Source organism: Artemia sp. Qi Xiang Cuo, chromosome 10 (assembly GCF_049724085.1).
Source record: "Artemia sp. Qi Xiang Cuo chromosome 10, ASM4972408v1, whole genome shotgun sequence".
Taxonomy (NCBI): domain Eukaryota; kingdom Metazoa; phylum Arthropoda; class Branchiopoda; order Anostraca; family Artemiidae; genus Artemia; species Artemia sp. Qi Xiang Cuo.
Genome location: NC_142803.1, coordinates 1,380,826 through 1,401,108, shown reverse-complemented (window position 1 = coordinate 1,401,108; position 20,283 = coordinate 1,380,826). Strand labels below are relative to the sequence as shown.

Here is a 20,283-nt window from a genome sequence, read left to right as displayed (position 1 = left end):
CAAGGAACGTAAAGTAAGCAAATAGCACAGGAAGGAACATAAACCATGCAAAATGGTACTTAGTCCTCTACTGTCATCTTAGTCTTTCATGCCACTGATATTGAGCAAGCCGATCAAGACAGACAGCTCTACAGTCATTTCCGATTCACACGTTTGCTCAGAACTTCAAAACACAGCATTTTAGTCTATACAATAAATGACTGCCCTCGTTATTAGCGCATTTAGGATCAACTTCAAAGGGGAAGTACGGGACGATACGGCACAGCGGCTGCAATTTATTGACTTATCACCTTTGATTTTCATGTGGTTGGGATACTGATATTTATGGTAACAATAGGACGAGCGACAACAAAAAAGTATGAAATACGAAAAAATTGAGAAAAAGACGGATGACAACAACAAACAAATAGATGAACAGGTTAATACCAAACTTTTGACGATTTTCATTGCTAGGTCAGAAATTTACATTGTGAGTTTTAATTCAATTTTCTTATATAAAATAACAAATAAATTAGCACACTCTTTATTTTTGATACTGAAATCTTGGACTTGAAGTCCAGATGGCACTAGTGGTGATACTTTTGGTAGTTACTATAGAGGTACTGTGGTATTCTATATTGATTAGTCCATGAATAATTAGGCTGGATTACACCTGAAAATATAAAAATGAGAGACATTAATTTTTTTTTAATAAAATATTTCATAAACATAAGAAAACATGAGTAAAACTGACCCTGAGTTGCTATGGATCACGATGCTACGTAATTTGTAAGAAACCAAAAAAAAACTCTATAAAGCCAGTGACAGAAACCGTCAGGGCGAAAAAAAACAAATAAAATCAAAAATAGAAAAATAAAACGAAAAAACATCAAATATAGAAACTAAAACATTTTAAAAGCCAAAACAACCTTTACCAATATATATATATATTTTTTATATATATATATATATATATATATATATATATATATATATATATATATATATATATATATATATATATATATATATATATATATATATATATATATATATATATATATATATATATATATATATATATATATATATATATATATATATACATTATGAGTGAGTGAAATGGTAAAACATTATGAGTGATAGAATGGTAAGGAAATGGGCGAGAATCAAAACAACATATATATATATATATATATATATATATATATATATATATATATATATATATATATATATATATATATATATATATATATATATATATATATATATATATATATATATATATATATATATATATATATATATATATATATATATATATATATATATATATATATATATATATATATATATATATATATATATATATATATATATATAAAAAAAAAAATATATATATATATATATATATATATATATATATATATATATATATATATATATATATATATATATATATATATATATATATATATATATATATATATATATATATATATATATATATATATATATATATATATATATATATATAATATCAGGAAACCGGCGGCTTGGCCACCGGCCCCGGTCTGAACCTTTGTTTCATTCAATTGTTCAGGTGGTGGGACAAAATTTTATTTTTCTTCCAACGATTGATCTACTTCAGGGTTTTTTTCAATGGTATGGAAGGCAATGACGACCACCTTTCTTTCTTTTAAGTCTTCAGATGGGCGACAAAACTTCTTCTTTTGCCTTGGCTTGGCTTTTTCATTATGAAAGACGTATCGCCTAACCTTTTGTTTCTTATAATTGTTCAGGTGGTGAGAAAAAACTTCTTTTTCTTCCAACGATTTATCCAGTCCATATTTTTTATTTTCAAATGAATGGTAGGTATTGGTGACCTTATCCATGTCAAATCCAAAACCAAATCATCACCGCTATTATTTTCCATTTGTTTGGTTAGTTACACTTCGGTTTATCTTTCGTCATTATGACATGTTTCCCCGAACCTTTCTTTTTTTAACAAAGGTATGAGGCACGCGGAAGGCTTCTATATATAGGTTCTCACTGTCACTTATCTTCTAAAGGCAGACAATTTGAGCCTTTTTCTGGATGTCATGGCGTCCAAATGGAAATTAAATTAGAAGTGGTGCCTTTGTAAAATTTATATTATTTTTATTGGACCTTTAACTTTTGCTTGGACTTGTCTTTTGTCATTATGAAAGACATATTGCTGAACCTTGTTTCTTTTAATTGTTAAGTTGGTGGGACAAAAAATTGTTTTTCTTCCAACGATTTACCTAGTCTAGGTTTTTGATTTTACGAGGTATGGAATGCATTGAAGACCATCTTTGTTTCTTTTAATTGTTGAGCAGGTAGGACAAAAACTTCTTCTTTTGCCTTGGCTTGTCTTTTGTCATTATGAAAGACATATCGCCGAACCTTTGTTTCTTTTAATTGTTCAGATGGTGGTACAAAAACTTGTTCTTCTTCTAACGATTTATGCAGTCCATATTTTTGATTTCAAAGGTAAGTTCGGTATTAATGACCTTGTACATGTCAAAATCCAAAATCTAATCATCATTGCATTCATTTTCAAGTTGTTTGCTTCGTTACACCTCAGATTATTGTGGTAAAGCTTTCTAATTTAGTTAATTATTAATTGAATAAAAATATATTAAGACGCAAAACAAAGTTTCAAAATACCACTTTTTAAGATAAAGATACAAATCGTGGAATGTGTGGGCTTGGAGGGAACTTGCTCAATAACCAATTTCCTGGCTAAATGCGTCAATGTACCGGAAGGACGTGGTTAGTTTTTCATATATATACCCTGATTTTTGAGACTGAAGGCAGACCTTTTGACTTGCCGAGGGAACCTCTGCCCGTTTATTTTCTCATTAGAAGTACCTTGGAATCTTGTCGGATCATTGTAAGTGTCTCTATTTTATTATATATTATTGTAGTTTTTGAGACTTGTGGTCTACTTGGGACAGCCAGTCCCAGTAGCATATCTATATCTGTCATTATTATGTGTAAATTGAATAAAAGTATTGTGTTTTAGACAACCTCTCTACGATCTACCTTTAGCCCCTCGAACATACCCAGTTGGTACGCCTCATTAGTTCGGTCATAGCCTAAGGCACGCTACCAAAGTTAAATTACCTTAGGGCCAGAGTTTATGTCCCCTATATAGGGAGAATAAAGGCATCTACGACAACTACACCCAAATACCATAAAAATGCCCTTCACAATAACTGGTGGCCGTTGGAAAAACTGGGTCGAGGAGACTAAATAAGGTTGCAAAATTAAAAAAAAATCGAAATGACCGTATTAGAAGGGGAAAGTAAGTGTACTTTTCTTTTAGCGGCGCTCGAATTAGCAAAACTTCGAGCAGCTTTGCTCGAACTTTGGCTATTAGAAATAGAATTGTATCCCCTCAAAGATTTGGGTACAATAGATAAAATGAAAAAAAGCCTCGATCAAGAATTGTAAAATCGAAAAAAAAAATACAGTATCTAGTTCTTAGCAAGTAGAAGCAAGTGTATCACTAGTAGTTTTTTAGTGTTAGTAATAAATGCAATGTAGTAGTGCCGTATATTACTAAATAATAAAGTATTTGTACCGTGAATTGAAAGAATAAAATAAAAGATAATACGTAAAGAAATACAAAATCTAGCTGGACCGATGAAACGTTGGTAGAAACAGAAGAATTTTAGGCATAATAGTAGCAAATAGGTTTCTAATTCAGCCTTACTACAGGTACAGGCTATAGACTCCTCGTTCAAGGATAACACTGCTAAAATTTAGCAAAGGAAGCACATAAATTATGGTCCGAACAATTATAGGTTAGAAGCTGCCATTTCCGAGTGTCTTAGGAGTAGAGATGCTTCAAAAATATGGCATTTTACGACGTAATAAGCATTAGACCTTTGTTAAAGCTAACCTGAATACTAGGTTAGCTGTACAACATCACAAGCAAAAGGAAAATAAAGATAGATAAATATATAATTAAAGTACTAGAGGAAAGGGATGAAAAAAAAACGAGAAAAGTAACCTTATAAGTAAGAAAACAAATGTGGAAGCTTAGCAAAAGTCGCAGAAGAAAGCAAAAAAAATAGTTGTTACCCAGCTCTGATGGGAACTCTGCATAAGGCGAGAAATTCAGTGAAAGAAACCGTTAATCACAGAAGATGGAGACATGGGGATAGGTCTTAAAAGGGTCTCCTTTACCTACACAGAGGATTTTCATCTGAATAATGGTGTTACAAAAAGTTCAAATTCTGAATTAGCCGCACAAAATGCGTCAGAAGAAAGTTCAAACTTGAATTTAAAACCATGGCTGCTTTCGAGCCATGTAGATGTAAAGCTACCAGTGTATGAAAACTGTTATGCTTGTTTACATAGACTATAAGCCCACATTAGGACAACTAGAGAAGGCAATGCATCCTTTTGGGATAGCTAATATTGATAATTCTGGTCCGCTCTTACGGTTACTCAATGACGAACCATCCTCAAGTCTAGTCTAATTATAAATCAGTACAGTTTAGTCGAACAGACAAAATAGAAAAAAGAGTGGAAAAAACAGCTATGAAAAAACTTACAAAAAAGGATGAAAAGTCATTATTTCCTTAAAGATATAAAAATATACAAAAAAACTTCACTAATCCTCAGACAGAAGTTGACACAAAACGGAGAATTTCACCAACAGATCAAGACAGCTGCGAACAGGGCCGAGATTAAAGGATACTCTACCCCTAAGTTCCGCAGCAATCCTCAAAAGTCGGGAACTTAGTGTGAAAAAAATTCACTCATTTAAGCAAAAAATTATAAACTATCACATTGACACGGAAACAAACAATTCAAAATGAACAGAAGGCTACTCATTTTGTCCAATTAGTCGTTATCAGAAGAGTACTTCCGCTTTAAAGAGATTAGATCCTTCATGAAATCTGACAAATCTTTTATAATTTCATATACGTAATAATTAAGATAGAAATATAGTTATAGATATTATATCTTTAAAAAAATTTAAAAACAGATAATAGCCAGAATCGCATTTCAATAGGACATATTATTGCTTAAAATAAAAACTTTTAGACCGGAAAAACCTTAAATTAGAAAACAAGCTGCGAATTTAATACATTATTTTACAATAAGAGTGCGCTCTAATGGCCGTATGTGTGCAAAGTGTTGGTGACATGTATTGTTTTTATATGTGCTTATCAAAAAAAAATGTAGCTTTCATTTGCCTTTTCCTAATGCTGGTGAATTGAAGTAAATCCTGTCACGATTAAGGCAATTATGTCGCGCCAAAAACCTAGCTAAAAGTGCTCCAAGGATTAACTGTAAAATACAGTGCGTTTAGAACACTAAATAAATACTTTTTAACGAAAAAACAAAAAAAAAAATACAGGTTGTGATAATAGACAGCTCTCCAACCCTTAAAACATGGAGGAACGTTGGGAACATAAAGGAAACATAAGGAACATTTTTGCTTGAAAGATCTAATGAATAAAACAGGAAACATATAAATATAGGTTTAGAAAATGACTGTAGTACTGAAAAGCTGAAAAAGACTTGAAAAAACCCTTAGGCTTCATTGAAGTAAATAATAAAAAAGAAAAAAGAAAAAAAGGGTTCAAGTTTAAAATATAGCCAGACGTAAGCGAAGTAAAAGAAATTGGGTGACAAAGAGACAAAATTTGGAGTCAAAATTTAAGACAAGACAAATTAAAGTTGGAAAGTTAAAGCGGATAACAGTCATGTTAGCTTTTATATCTTAAAAAAACTACCGTGCGTAAAAAAAGAAATATGGAGATAAGGATATATTCCTCTGAAAAGAACCACCTTTTTACTAAAGGTAAAAGCCTATGGGAAGATTGTAGCTACAAATAAAGAGTGTAGATATACATAATATATTGTTGCGTTTCGTGTTCTTAATAAACCTCTTAGATTGAACAGAATCACAAGGAAAACTGCTGTTGAACCTACCAGACGCTTTTTAAGTCAGAAAATTCCATCTCAAGCTTTTTCAAACTGATTCTCAAGCTACAAATTTAGCTATTGTTGAATATAATTTTGAAAAAAAATATATATATTCTTTTAGTAAAGGATAAACCTTGAATATGTGAATTACTACAGTTAAACCCAGTATTATACAAAAAAAACTTGTCTCAGGTTTTTGACAACCCTTGAGCACACGTAGCGCGTAGCGCATAGACGTAGTGTGAGTTTTTTTTTGCGCATCATAGCGAATAGAACTGTAATTATATTTGCAAACTCGTGTTACTACGAAATGAACAATAAATCGCTCCCCGGAAAAAAAAGACTTACCTAGATGGAAATAGAAAGAACCACTTATTATAAAGGCTTATTAGCCTCAACTTGGGGATATTTCATAACTGCTATCGTGATTATGGTATTAATTATATATGTTTTTAAATATTGGTATTATAGGAAACATCAAACTCCTGGAAGGAAGGATGTAAGAACTCCTGTCTGCAAAAACCATAATCTATCGCATAGAAACTGATTATCAAAAAAAAAAGTTATCTACAACCGCAAACAATTTGGTTGGCACTATGATTTCACAAATATGAAAGACACAGAGAAATCTATGATTGATAATGAAGCGATTTTATTACTGTGTCAGCAATAATACTTCCTACTGTAAATAAATTAGCAATTCGAGTGTTTACTGATGAAAAAAAAAGAGTTATACCACTTTTTAGTGTTGCTTTGCGAAAAATCAACTTTAAAAAAAATTCTTTATGCTTTAAAGTAACTTCTAAAACTTTAACCAAAGATATTTTTAGGTAAAAGTTTTTTGGTTACTTAACATACTTGTGTAAGTTATTACACAATGATTATATATATATATATATATATATATATATATATATATATATATATATATATATATATATATATATATATATATATATATATATATATATATATATATACTATGTCTTAATTTACTTTAAGCTTTAACTAGTGATTTAATGTTATATGTAAATGTTTGACCTCGAGTCAACGTATTAATAATTTTTATTGTGAAATAATCCGTTTAGTATTAAGTTTGAAAGAATAATCCAGCAAGAAACATAATGTTTCGATTTAAGCGGGATATTATTTTTGGAGTAATCAAAAAAGAGGATAAAAGTAAATAAAGTAGTTAACTTTCGAATACATTGATATATACGAAAATTGAGTGTTTCCTTCTACTATATATGTAAAACCATATGCTTTATGTGTATACTAATGTGAATATTTATTTTAGATACAGCCGTAGCTATTTTTTTTGGAAATCCAATTTTTCGTAGCATCCTTTCGGGTCCATTTTTCTTTCAATCTTATTTTGACAGATTTTTGGAAATAACAAATTTTGAAGCCACTTCAAATATATCCTGATACTATCATCTCATACCATCAGAAACCAAACTATACTTGATCAACTGATATTTGGAAACTATAGCAGTAATATGGACTTTACTACCAGTTCATCAAAAGTGAGATAAAATCAGAACTTAATTTAGGCCTAGATAATGTGCTACCTAGCCCAAATAGCTGGAAATATGTGAAAATGCTTTGTGCTGGAAAAATATGTGAAAATTTAAAAATCAATAATGTTATATGTAATTTATCCAAGGTAATTCTAAAAGGAAAAATAAACGGAATATTAACCACATCACACCGATAAATTAAATTATTAAGGGGAATTAAATTTAAACTCAAATAATTCATAAACTTGTCTAATATAACTTGAAATCTAATTCAAGCAAAACAACTAATATTATTTTTAAGCCGCTTTGGGTCAAGTTAAAACAGAAGATGCATATGAAGAGGGTAAAAGAGTAATTGTCAGTCCTAGAGACAGAGAAAAAGAGAAACAAGGATGAATTTCAAATTGAAATCCTTCGACAAAAAAAGACGTGGTTAGTTTTTTATACACATACCCCAATTTTTGAGACTGAAGGCAGACCTTTTGACTTGCCGGGTGAACCTCTGCCCGTTTATTTTCTCATTAGAAATACCTTGGGATTTTGTCGGATCATTGTAAGTGTCTGTATCTTATTATATATTATTGTAGTTTTTGAGACTTGTGGTCTACTTGGGGCAGCCAGTCCCAGTAGCATATTTATATCCGTAATTATTATGTGTAGATTGAATAAAAGTATTGTTTTAGACAACCTCTCTACGATCTACCTTTAGCCCCTCGAATATATCCAGTCGGTACGCCTCATTAGTTCGGTCATAGCCTAAGGCACACTACCAAAGTTAAATTACCTTAGGGCCAGAGTTTATCTCCCCCATAAAGGAAGAATAAAAGCATCTACGACAACTACACCCAAATACCATAAAAATACAACTTCAAAACAACTATTTGACAAAATGAGTCGAAAAGAGTTTAGTCAAATATCAGATAGATTTTATATCAGATAAATACGATCTGATAGTATAAATCAAATAGAGTGAAGCCAATAGTCCCTTATATCCCAATTAGTCGACAAATAGATTGTGCCTAGAAAGCCAACAGAAACCTTATCACGGAAACAATTACACAGGGCGTTAATAGGTGACACGTAACTTTTAAATAGGTGCAGTTTAACTAATTAAATTATAAATATTTAGAATCAGCATTAAAAGGCTATTCTTTTGATACGTATATTTGAAAAAAATATATTTGGGGGGATAATTTAAAAAAAAAACGAAGGAGGGTAGTTTACTGAAATTGGGTCATTGGAAGCTAGCAAATTTGGAGTTGAGCTCAATCACTGCTGGTCTCTCGTTGTTAAGTAAATGCGAAGCATCTACTAACCTTTGACTCTCTGAGGTGACACTTTCAGTCAAATTGGAAAAAAAAATTATTATTTGGAAGAAATTTAAAAATAATTATAATGGGAAAGGCAGCGAGAGTTTACACGAATCGCGTCATATACAAGCTAACTGTAATCTTGTTATAAATAGTAAAAGATATAATAAATTATACACTTACCAATAAGGAAGATATGTATAAACAAGAAGCCGTAGATAAAATGGGTCGCAATTTAAAAAGTATAGCCAGTTCAAAACAAAGTTTTCTCGGGTATAATTAATTTCACATATTCAATAAATTCAAAACACACCATTAACAGAAATAACCACGGCGAGGACATTGCAGGTGAAATATACCAATGACAGGACCATTGGCATTTAAAAACGAAACTGCTAAACGTCTTGTCATTGGGGGGGATCCACCAAGCTAACCAAAAATAGATCGTAAATATCTGTCAAACTGGAGAAGGTTTGGGATGAGTGTTCGTATTAAATCCTTCTTTCTAAAATAAATAGCAAGAAGGAAGATTTTATACGGGCACTAAACCCATAAACTCGTAAAACAAGGTAATAGTCAAAATATCACGGTAGGGACAAATAGCACTCAGTGACTGTATAAAACTAAGGCGCAAATTTAACTGAGGATAATTCAAGACGCAAATAATATAAAAGTTTATAGGGAAACCACAATAGGTGCTGATAATCCCTATCTCTACACAACTCTTGGGACGAAAAAGGCACTAATTAAAATACCACAGACAAGGAATATGTGTCTGGAATGAAAACCACACAATTTTGTGGGAATCAGGATATCGTAAAACGTACATTTTATGAATAAATGAGAACTAGCAAATGCGGGGCAAAGCTTAATTAAAAATGTTCTAAAATCAGCTAGAAAAACACACAGGTTGCAAAAATTAGACCCACCCCCCACCTCTTAGAAATATGGAGATAATGAATTTGATCATAAAGGGCAATCAGCATAAAAACTTGTTCAGGTTATTGAAAAAGAATATGAAATATATAAATATAGGCTTTAAAAAAAAAAAGACCTATTTTACTGAAAAAGCGGAAAAAGACTTCAAAGAAAAATGACTAACATGGCATGAAAAAAAAAAGGCACATAATATCCATAAGGACTTAATTTGAAGTTGAAACCTAAGACAAGACCACTAAAAGTGGGGAAGTTAAAGTGAAAATAGTCATTGCCACTTGTATGTCAAAAAATGAATTACTGTGTGCCATGAAGGCCAGGTATTATCTGAAGAAAGGCCACTTTGTCTGAAAAAAGAATAGCCCAAGAAAATTGTAGCCACAAATGATTAAATAACTAATTATTGTGTGTGCAGGTTCTTCATAGTCTTTTTAGCAGTAACCCATGACAAGGGGACCTGGAAATGTTATAAGGAGCTACCAGAGGGCAGTCCTGGTAAGCAAACCTTCAGAGTACAGGCAAAATCATATGATAATGCCTTAACAGGTATAAGGTGAACAGCAACATATTTTAGCTTATCAGATATAAGCAGTAAATAAAGCCTTAAACCAAAAGGACATTAAAGCTGAAAAAAGAGGGATTACAGACAAAAACGTTATAAAACTGTCTCAAGTACCAAAAAAAATTCGAAAAGAATTTAAAAAGCTTAAAAGTCTGAATAAACAAACAGGCTTATAAGCTAATGACAGTTAATGACACAAGTGGGTTCGAAATAGAACCAAAGTTTTAAAACAAAATGTATATAGTCGTATATGGGAAAAGTTATATAGTTGTAACAAATGTAATTGAGAAAATATCTACTGTTATTAATATATCTCGAAAACCTTTTATAAACAGAGAATTGTATTTAAAAAAAAATTATAGAAATGTAAATAGAAAAGTTATGTTATATGAAATATTGCCAAGCCCTTATATAGAGGCTAATCACAGTTATCAGTTATAGTGCATAAATCTATTTGTTGGAGTTGCTTTTTTTTGTAAATATTTTAATTACAGTTATGACTTGTCATATAAAAGTATTGACGTACTTATTTAAAAGTTGTACAACGAATAAATATTGCAGTGATTAAATAAATTATTAAAGTACATAATTATTATTTGTTTTTAACAATTAAGTTATGTATCAACATAACTTTTGTTAATATATATATACATATATATATATCCTAAACTATCCATGTAAATATAGTGAATTAACTGATGAGTATTTGTGTTTTTTTTAATGTTTATATCATTCAAGAAGTATCCTACATTAATGCTTCATAAGTAATTAAAAAAATAATAATTGGAATTATATCCAATGCTAATCTAAACCGTGTATTATTTTTTAATGCTTTAAGTTTTAAACAGTAGTTAAATATCTGATCTAGTTTTGCGAATTAAAAAAAAAAACTTATGTAAGCTATTACAAAATGCTTATATATATATATATATATATATATATATATATATATATATATATATATATATATATATATATATATATATATACTATGTTTTTATCAGCTTTTAATTTTAACTAGTCATTTAATGTTATATTTAAATGTTTGACCTCGAGTCAACGTATTAATAATTTTTATTGTGAAATAATCCGTTTAGTATTAAGTTTGAAAGAATAATCCAGAAAGAAACATAATGTTTCGATTTAAGCGGGATAGTATTTTTGGAGTAAAAAAAAAGAGAGAAAAGTAAATAAAAGTAATTAAACTTTACAAAGTTGAGTGTTTCTTTCTAATATATATGTAAAACTATATGCTTTTATATGTATTCTAATGTGAATATTTATTTTAGATACATCCTTAGCTATTTTTTTTGGAAATCAAATTTTTCGTAGCATCTTTTCGGATCCGTTTTTTCTTCAATCATATTTTGACATATTTTGGGAAAGTAACAAATTCTGAAGCCACTTCAAATATATCTTGATACTATCATCTCATACCATCAGAAACCAAACCATACTTGATCAACTGATATTTAGAAACAATGACAGAAATACAGACTTTACTACAGGTTTATCAAAAATGAAATAAAATTCGAACTTAATTTAGGCCTAGATATTGTGCTACATAGCCCAAATGGCTTATGTTATTGAAATATGTAAAAATGCTTGTGCTGGAAAAATATCCTGAAAATAAAAAAATCAATAATGTTATATGTAATTTATCCAAGGTAATTCTAAAAGGAAATATAAACGGTAATTAACCACATCTATATAATAATTTTTTTTATTACTTCAGTTACTAAGGGCTACTGTTCGTTCCTTAATGTAACTTTTCTTGATTTTCAAGCCAATATATATCCCTTGTTGTTAAAGCCAAGGGACGATAAGTTTCTTATATAGAGTTTTCGGACAAGGCCTTTCTAATGGTGAGCATTCTGTTTTGGTCTGACTCTATCCTTAGGATTTATGGGTTATTGTATTTTTTAGCATTGAACGTGATCGTCTCTTACTAGGTTGCTAGCTACCGCTGAAACCTGGATTATTTGACCTTTAAGTCGCTCTATTAGCTCGTCCATTTTAGTGAACTTACAAAATTTCCATATACAGTATCCATCCTTTATGTATTAGCTTAAAAATTCGATTCTTTTTATGTAACTATTGGTATCAAAATTACCTTTTTAAACTTACCACGGACTGTTTGATTACTTCAAAATTAAATATCTTTGAAAAGACCTTAGTATGAAAAGATATCAAAAATGCAGTTTTTTTGTAAAAAGTTATTCTATTTTTAAATTTGATTTGTTTTTTTTTATTTAAAAAGGCACTGGAACTTTTAATTTCCGATTGAATGAGCCCTCTTACGACATTCAAGGACCACTGGGTCAATACAATCACTCCTGGGGAAAAGAAACAAACAAACAAAAAAGTAAACATCCATCCGTGATCTTTCCTCTGGCAAAAAAAATAGGAGGCATCTTTTTTTGTTTCTTTTCGAAAGATAATTTGGCACTGCAACATCGTAGAGAGTTGTTCACTTGTTCATTTAAAAAAAAATTGATGGGCAAAGGTACTTCGGGAAAGGTACACTCTAAATGTAGTGCCCATTCGGACACATCAATCTTGTAAATGAAAATGCAGTTTCTCGTACAAAATTTATTCTATTTTTAAAACTATTTTTATTAATTAGGAAAGGTTTTTAAATTCTTCAGTTTCCTTTCAAATAAGCTATTAAACAGCTCTATATGATATTCAAGTGCCCCGCTAGCTGTGGAAAAAAAAATAGAAAAAAATGCCGTCGATTCGGAATATCGTAGTTCAAGAAATTTTTCTTGTTTTTCGAGCTTTCTTTGTTGTTCAACCCAAGGGACATTTAGTTTCCTATATAGAGGTATTGGACAAGGTGGTTTCAATAGTCTAATTCATTTTTGATCTGGTTCTAGTCTTAAGAGTTATGGGATATTTTATTTTTTGCAATGGGGAGTGATCGGCTCTTACTAGGTTGCTAGCTACTGCTGAAACCCATATATTTGTTCTTTACTAGGTTTCAGCTATATCGAACAAAACTTCCATAATCCCTATTTATAATGAGTTTTATCGATCCTTTATGTACTCATACTAGGTTGCTAGCTTGGGCTGCAACCTGGAAATGAATATACATATTCAGAAATTACTTTAGTTTCAAATCACCAATAAGATTTTTTGTTAAAACCCTAATGAAATTACTACATATTACATAACTATATCAAAATTTTTGTATTATGTTAAAAATACTAATTTTATCTTCATATGCAAGATGAAATTAGTATCATATGCTACTACAATGTTTTACAAAAATTCAGTTTTTTGTAAAATTTTGTTTCTAGTTTGAAAACTGTTTTTTTTTATTATAAAACGCACTAAATGTAGCAATTTGCTTTCAAAAGAACCATTAAACATTTATCTATGATTTTCCTGTGCCCACTTTTTTGCAACGAAAAAAATGGAAAAAAGGAGGCCGTTGATGCAGAATTCCTTGAAGGAATTCTTGAAGCCACGTCCTTGAAGCCACTTATATTGTTTTTCAAGCCAATGAATTTTCATTGTTATTTAAGTCAAGACACAGATAGATTTCTATTTAGGAGTATTGACAAGGTGAATCTAATTGTGTACTTTTCTTTGTGATCATACTATGGGTTTAATAGTTATGAGTTATTGTCTTTCTTGATACGTGATTGTTTTATTTAAAAATTATTTTTGTCAATTAAAAAAAATTTTAAATACAGAATTTCCCTTTAAAATAAGCCTTTAAACAGCTCTCTATGATGTTCCAGTGTCCCGTTAGCTTTGGAGGAAGAAAAAGAAAAAAAGATGCCGTATATGAAGAATATTGTGATTCAAGCAACATATCTGGTTTTTCAAGCCAATAAATTTTCCTCGTTTTTACTAAGGCGCGATAAGTTTTCTGTATAGGGGTTTCGGACAAGGTGCTTCTAATAGGGTACTTTGTTTTACGATTTGACACTATTTTCAGGAGTTATGGGCTATTAAATTTTTTAGTATTGGACGTAGTCGTCTCTTACAAGGTTGCTAGCTACCAATGCAACCCAGATTATAGAAAAATCAGTTTCTCGTCAAAAATTGATTCAATTTTCTAAATTGTTTTTCTTCCTTGCAATAGTAATTTCTGTGTTGTTCTACGAACCCATTAGCCCTAGTAGAATAAAGGAGGCATAACAGTGCTACCCATACCAAAACTGATTTTCCTTGTTTTTCAAGGTAAAGAAACTGTTATTCTCTAATAAAAAGTTTACAAACATGCTGATTCGCATGATGCACTTTTTATTTCGATCTTGCAACATGTTCGAGGAGTTTATAACCCGGATATTTTCGTCTATGTCTGAAATATTCTTGTCTCTTGTTTGGGTCGATAGTTATAATAGTTGACAATGTGTCATCCGGCACTTGTTGATTACATGGTGTTGGTTCGGTTATAACAAATTCCTCCACTTGGCTCATAGCGTCCACTGTATAGAGATACCAAATGAAAAACATTATGAAGGCAGAAAAGCTAAACCAGTAATGGGCCATTAAAGATATTTTAAGCACAAAATAGGTCAAATTTGTAATTGCTATGGATTTTCGGTCTTCAGTAGTCTGTTTACTTCTTTTATACTGTTTATAAAACATAAGTTCAGAACAACCAAGCAAAATATATAATGCAAAACCACGTAGAATCCAAAGATTATATGTGATCAACCTACTCTAAATCAGAACTATGTTTAAAATAGTCTTAGTTGCTACTAGAAAAATATATATAAATTTATTACTAAATCCTATTTCTGTGTTTTAGTTAACAATCAAATCCATATTTGAACGTACCAAGTCACAAAACCCAGTTTGGATGCAGTTTTTTATTTAAAAATTTCTGAATAAAATTTTCTTCGGTAGATCTTGAGATTCTTTTAATAGTTTTTACAGACAAATTTTTGTTATTTTTGATTTGTTAAAATGATCACTTTAACTGTGAATTTCATTTTCAATGATTTAGACGAGTTCTCAAAATTAAAATGTAATTTTACATCAATTATTGCGAATTAACATACATTAATACGCTAATTGTCAAACGTTGTCAGTTTTCATTCTGTTAATATTGTTTCTTTTGGTTTTAGGTTTTAAAATTACGTTTCTTCTGGGTTCTCGTTTTAAAATTATCTATAACAATTTATGAAGTACTAAGAATCACAACTCAATCTAAAATTGTCTTAGCTACTACCGGAAAAATATTTATCAATCTATTACTAAATGGCAGTCTGTATTTTAGTTAAGATAAAAATCCATGGTTGAAAGTACCTACTTACAATATCCCAATTGGATGTAGTATCTTATTAAAAAAAAATTGATATTTTTTTTTCCTCGGTTGATTTAGAGATTCTTTTAAAATTTTTTACGGACAATTTTTAGCTATTTTTGATTTGTTAAAATGATCAACTTAACCGTGAATTTCCTATTTGTTGATTTAGACGAACTCTCGAAACAAAATTATGATTTTACATTAGTTGTCGTCAATTAACAAACATTAATACCTACGTTAATTGTCAAACGTTAATTGTCAGTTTTTTTTTCGTTAATATTGTTTCTTATGTTCTTAGGATATCGGATATTAAATCTTCAATAATAAATTTAATTCTAAAAAAAATTTAAAATTTAAACCAGCAAAAATTATTCCATGTATAAGAAGCTGCCCTCTCTACAACCACTTGCTTGTTTCGCTAAAGTTGTTTAGGGTTTTGAAAAAGCGGCTTATTCCAATTTAAAAGCCCATGTGTTTAAGTAGTCGTTATTAAAGTATTGGTACAAAAATCTATCTGGGTTGCAACGGTAGCTAGCAACCTAGTAAAAGACGATAACAGATGATCAGGTCCAATCTTAAAAAATATAATAATCTATAACTCTTAAAACTACAGTCAGATCATAATAAAAAGTAAACCATTAGAACCGCCTTGTCCGAAACCCCTTCGTAAAGTACTTTCTGTCCCTTGGCTTAAAATGCAAGGGAAATATATTGGCTTGAAATCATGAAAAGTGACAGCTGCTACAGCATTCTGTCTAAACGGTATCTTTTTTACTCTCCTTTCTTATCCACAGATAGCTTGGTGGTGGAACATCATAGAGAGTTTTTCAGTAGCTGAAAATTCAGTATTTTTTTAATTAAAAAAAAAGAATAAATTTCTTACAAAAACTGCATATTTCATGTTAAAGATTGATCGATGACGTCATAATTGTAGGTTGTAGCCAGGTCGTCTCTTACTATTCCAATTAAGAAAAAGCCATAAGCTTTTTCCTGTTTGTAATTTCACATCAAACAAAGAAAAGATCAGATCAGACCGAAAACAGATCAGATCATTTCTCGGGTTGCAGCGGCAGTTACATTCCAAGACCACACTGGATATCCATGACATGTGACAAAAAATAAAAAAAAGAATAAGAAGAAAATAACTGATAAAACGAGGGTAATAACAGTCATTGGACAGAAAACAAGCGAAAAAGACAAAACGATATATTTTGGCAAGGACCTCCGCCAAGCCATCTTCAGTGCTAAAAAACAGGTAATTAACCTCTTGAAGTGAAATCTTGCAGAGCAGAAAGAATACTGAATCAAATAAACAGAAAAATAAGCCAGAGTGAATGAAATACTATTAACAAGTTATATTTGGGAAGTTATAGTAAAGAATAAAATCTAGCCCATAGTAACAGAAATATTGAAATAATTCGTTATATATAATCAATTTTGTCTCAGAAAAGTATCATTCCATCTTCAAAAGCTCTCTTAACAGTTTTACAACTATAAGAAAACAAGACAAGAGGACGGCCCAAAAAACGTAAACTTAATTGTTATTAATGATGATGGGTTGGAAAAAAAGAATTTTTGCCCATACCCTGTGAAATAAAACGTGAAAAGTTCAAGAGAACGGCAACAACAGCATAAAATCCCAATGGGTCACAATGAACAACCTGGACCTTTATATGAGACTAGGCCATATAGAGAAGCTAAAGCTACAGGTATTGAAAACAAACTTGTAGTCTCCTAGCAATATTAAGTTAGTATTATAGGCTTTACCATTCATTATTTACTTTAATAAAGTTTCAGCTATATTCTGCTCCCAAGTGTCACACTGCATTGTGGGGTATACATCCTTGATGTTAGCTACCTTATCAAGGCACTCACCAAATAAGTTTATTATTGTATTTTCATCTACTGAAACTCCAATATTGCTATTAGCGTAGATGACGTCTTGACTATTACAATAGAGTCTACTTGACACTTCTTCTAAATAATCACTTAGTTCCTTGTACGAACCCTCGACCTTTAGTAGATTAATATGTTGTATAATCTTAAATTTTGATACTGCCTTATATACGCTATTAATGAAAAAGGTAATGACAGGAAAATGTGGAGCTAGTGCCCTTAGAGAACGCAAATAGCTCTGGGCTCCCTTATTTGGGCTAGAGTACAACGAATGCCCATGCTTTCTTGTGTCCCTACAATTGATTTCACAATAATCCAAGCCGTCAAGGTAGAAATTAACCATTTTATCAGTTGAAAATTTTAATGCTACATTATTTTCAAGGATTTCAAAAGAATTTGACATAATTCAATATCCGTCAGATAGAGCTTGCAGATCTCAGGATGACATTGCCAAGTTACCTACTGCCTATTTTTTTTTAATGTTTACTCAGATTGTTATAGGTGAGTTCAGCCATCATAATTTCCTTGTCAGATCTAGTTTCAGAGCATTTTTCAATAGTTGTCTTGTACTTTTCAGGACAGCTTGTTCTACAACACAGAGCATTATTTGCGAAATATTCAGTAGAACTAAAAGAACTGTTTAAAGCACAGTTAGAAATACTTTTTTTTAGGAGGAATTCCAGGAATTTTTTCTAAATCATCAGTCATGCAAAGACATATACTAATAACCCTAACAGGTTCGTTTTCGCCTTAATTGAAAAACATTGTTTTTCCTTCGCTGTTGATAGGTATGCTTGTATATATATTTTTATTACTGCTACATAAACTGCAATTGCTCCTTCCAAAATTAATATACGAATTTTCTAAGAAGTACGCCTCCATATATTCATTGTGTTGTCAAATATTTTGTATTGTATTTATAAACTGTTCTGCAGTTGCCAATCCATACCTTGGAAGCTTTTCATTAAACTGAAAGCATTTCTTTTGGATATTACTATAAAGATTTGCCAGAGCTTTTCTAGCCGACTTTTCAAAAGCATCCGCTCTTTCAAAGAGAATTTTAATCTGTAACTTTGAATACTTTTCGTGATCCTGGTAAAACATACGTAAAATGTTTCTCAATTTACGAAGATCAGCCTGCATTTTTGCTATCTTCTTGTATTTATGAATGTAATTTTTCAGTTTGTCCATATGCGTTCCTTGGTAAACACTCGCAGAGGTTTTAATTTTTTCATTATAGCTTTTGTCACCCCAGTATCTACCCATTATTCTGGTTGCAATTTTTTTATTATGTTTATTTCGGTAATCTTTATCATTATCATACTGTTCCTTGCTCGTTTGTTTGGCTGTCTCAATTTTTACTTCTCGATACACCTGGTCGGTTGAATACCTTTGCTATTCTTTTTTCTTATATATGATTCAGTAATCTTCATCATTATCATACTGATCCTTGAACTTTTGTTTGGATCCTCAATTTTTGCATGTCTATAAACTTCATCATTATAATAACACTTTTTGTCACTATCAATTTTTGTATGTCTATAATCTTCATCATTGTGATAACAATTCTTGGTTTTCCTTTAGGTCTCTCAATTTTTACTTCTCAATACTCCCAGTCGGTCGAATACCTTTGCTTTTTCTTTTCAAGATGTTATCTCTGTTTTTTGTGTAGTACTTTTTTTTTTAACTTGCGTGTAGCTTGCTTGGATGAAACCATTATGTAACCATTAGTTGAACGAAACCACTGCTTTTTTCTGGCCTTTTATATAGTAATTATGACGTGCTGGCGTAATGATATTATTTCATGACGTCTTCAGAAATAACATTATACTGTCGTGTTTTTGTATTTACGTCAGAGTTCTAATAAAACTATGACGACACTCATAATTTATCTAGTAGGGTTTCAGACAAGGTGGTTCTAATGATGTATTTTGGTTTGGATCTGACTCTATTTTTAGGAGTTCTGAGTTTTATATTTCTTAGCCTTGGACTGATCGTCTCTTACTAGGTTGCTATCTACTGCTGTAACCTGAATTCACATATATAGTTATTAGAGGCAGCGTGTCCGAGTGTTCCAAGGCGCTGATGTTAGCCACCAGTCTCTTCGGAGGCGTTGGTTCAAATCTTACCGCTGGTATACGATTATGACGTCATTGATCAATCTTTAACATGAAATATGCAGTTTTTCGTAAAAAAATGATTCTAATTTCAAAATAATTTGTTATAATTGCAAAAAAGTTTTTAACACCATTAATTTCCTTTAAAATGAGCCATTGAACAACTCTCTACGAGGTTCCAGTGCCAAGCTATCTATGGAATAGAAAGTTTTAATATAACTTTACTACGAACTGTTTAGTTGCTTCAAAAATCAAATATCTTTGAAAAGACAGCAGTATAAAAAGATATGAAAAATGCAGTTTTTGTGGGAAATTTATTCTTTTTTAAAAATAATTTGTTTTAGTTACAAAAGATTTTTAACCCAATTAATTTGCTTTAAAATGAGCCATTTAACAACTCTCCGCGATGTTCCAGGGCCAAGCTATCTGTGGAAAAGAAAGAAAAATGCCGTTTAGGTAGAATGCTGTAGTAGCTGCCACTTCTCTTGATTTTCAAGCCAATATATTTCCCTTGCTGTTCAGGCCAAATGACAGAAAGTTTCTTATACAGGGGTTTCAGATATGGCGGTTCTAATGATGTACTTTTTGTTTTGATCTGACTTTTTTTAGGAGTTGTGGGTTTTTATATTTCTTAACATCGGACGTAATCGACTCTTACTTGGTTGCTAGCTACCACTGCAACCCAGATTTATAGCAACAAAAGGTAAAAATTAAAGGT

General features: G+C 30.8%; 1 protein-coding gene across 1 annotated transcript in view; it reads right to left on the bottom strand.

The window, feature by feature from the left end:
- Positions 1-461: 461 nt before the first annotated feature.
- Positions 462-20,283, bottom strand: part of LOC148947345 (uncharacterized) — an 83,311-nt gene continuing 63,489 nt past the window's right edge. The window contains exon 3 of the mRNA XM_089095800.1: positions 462-652. Within this exon, the coding sequence (XP_088951926.1) occupies positions 567-652 (86 nt within the window). The 3' untranslated portion in view covers positions 462-566. The remainder of the gene's footprint in view (positions 653-20,283) is intronic.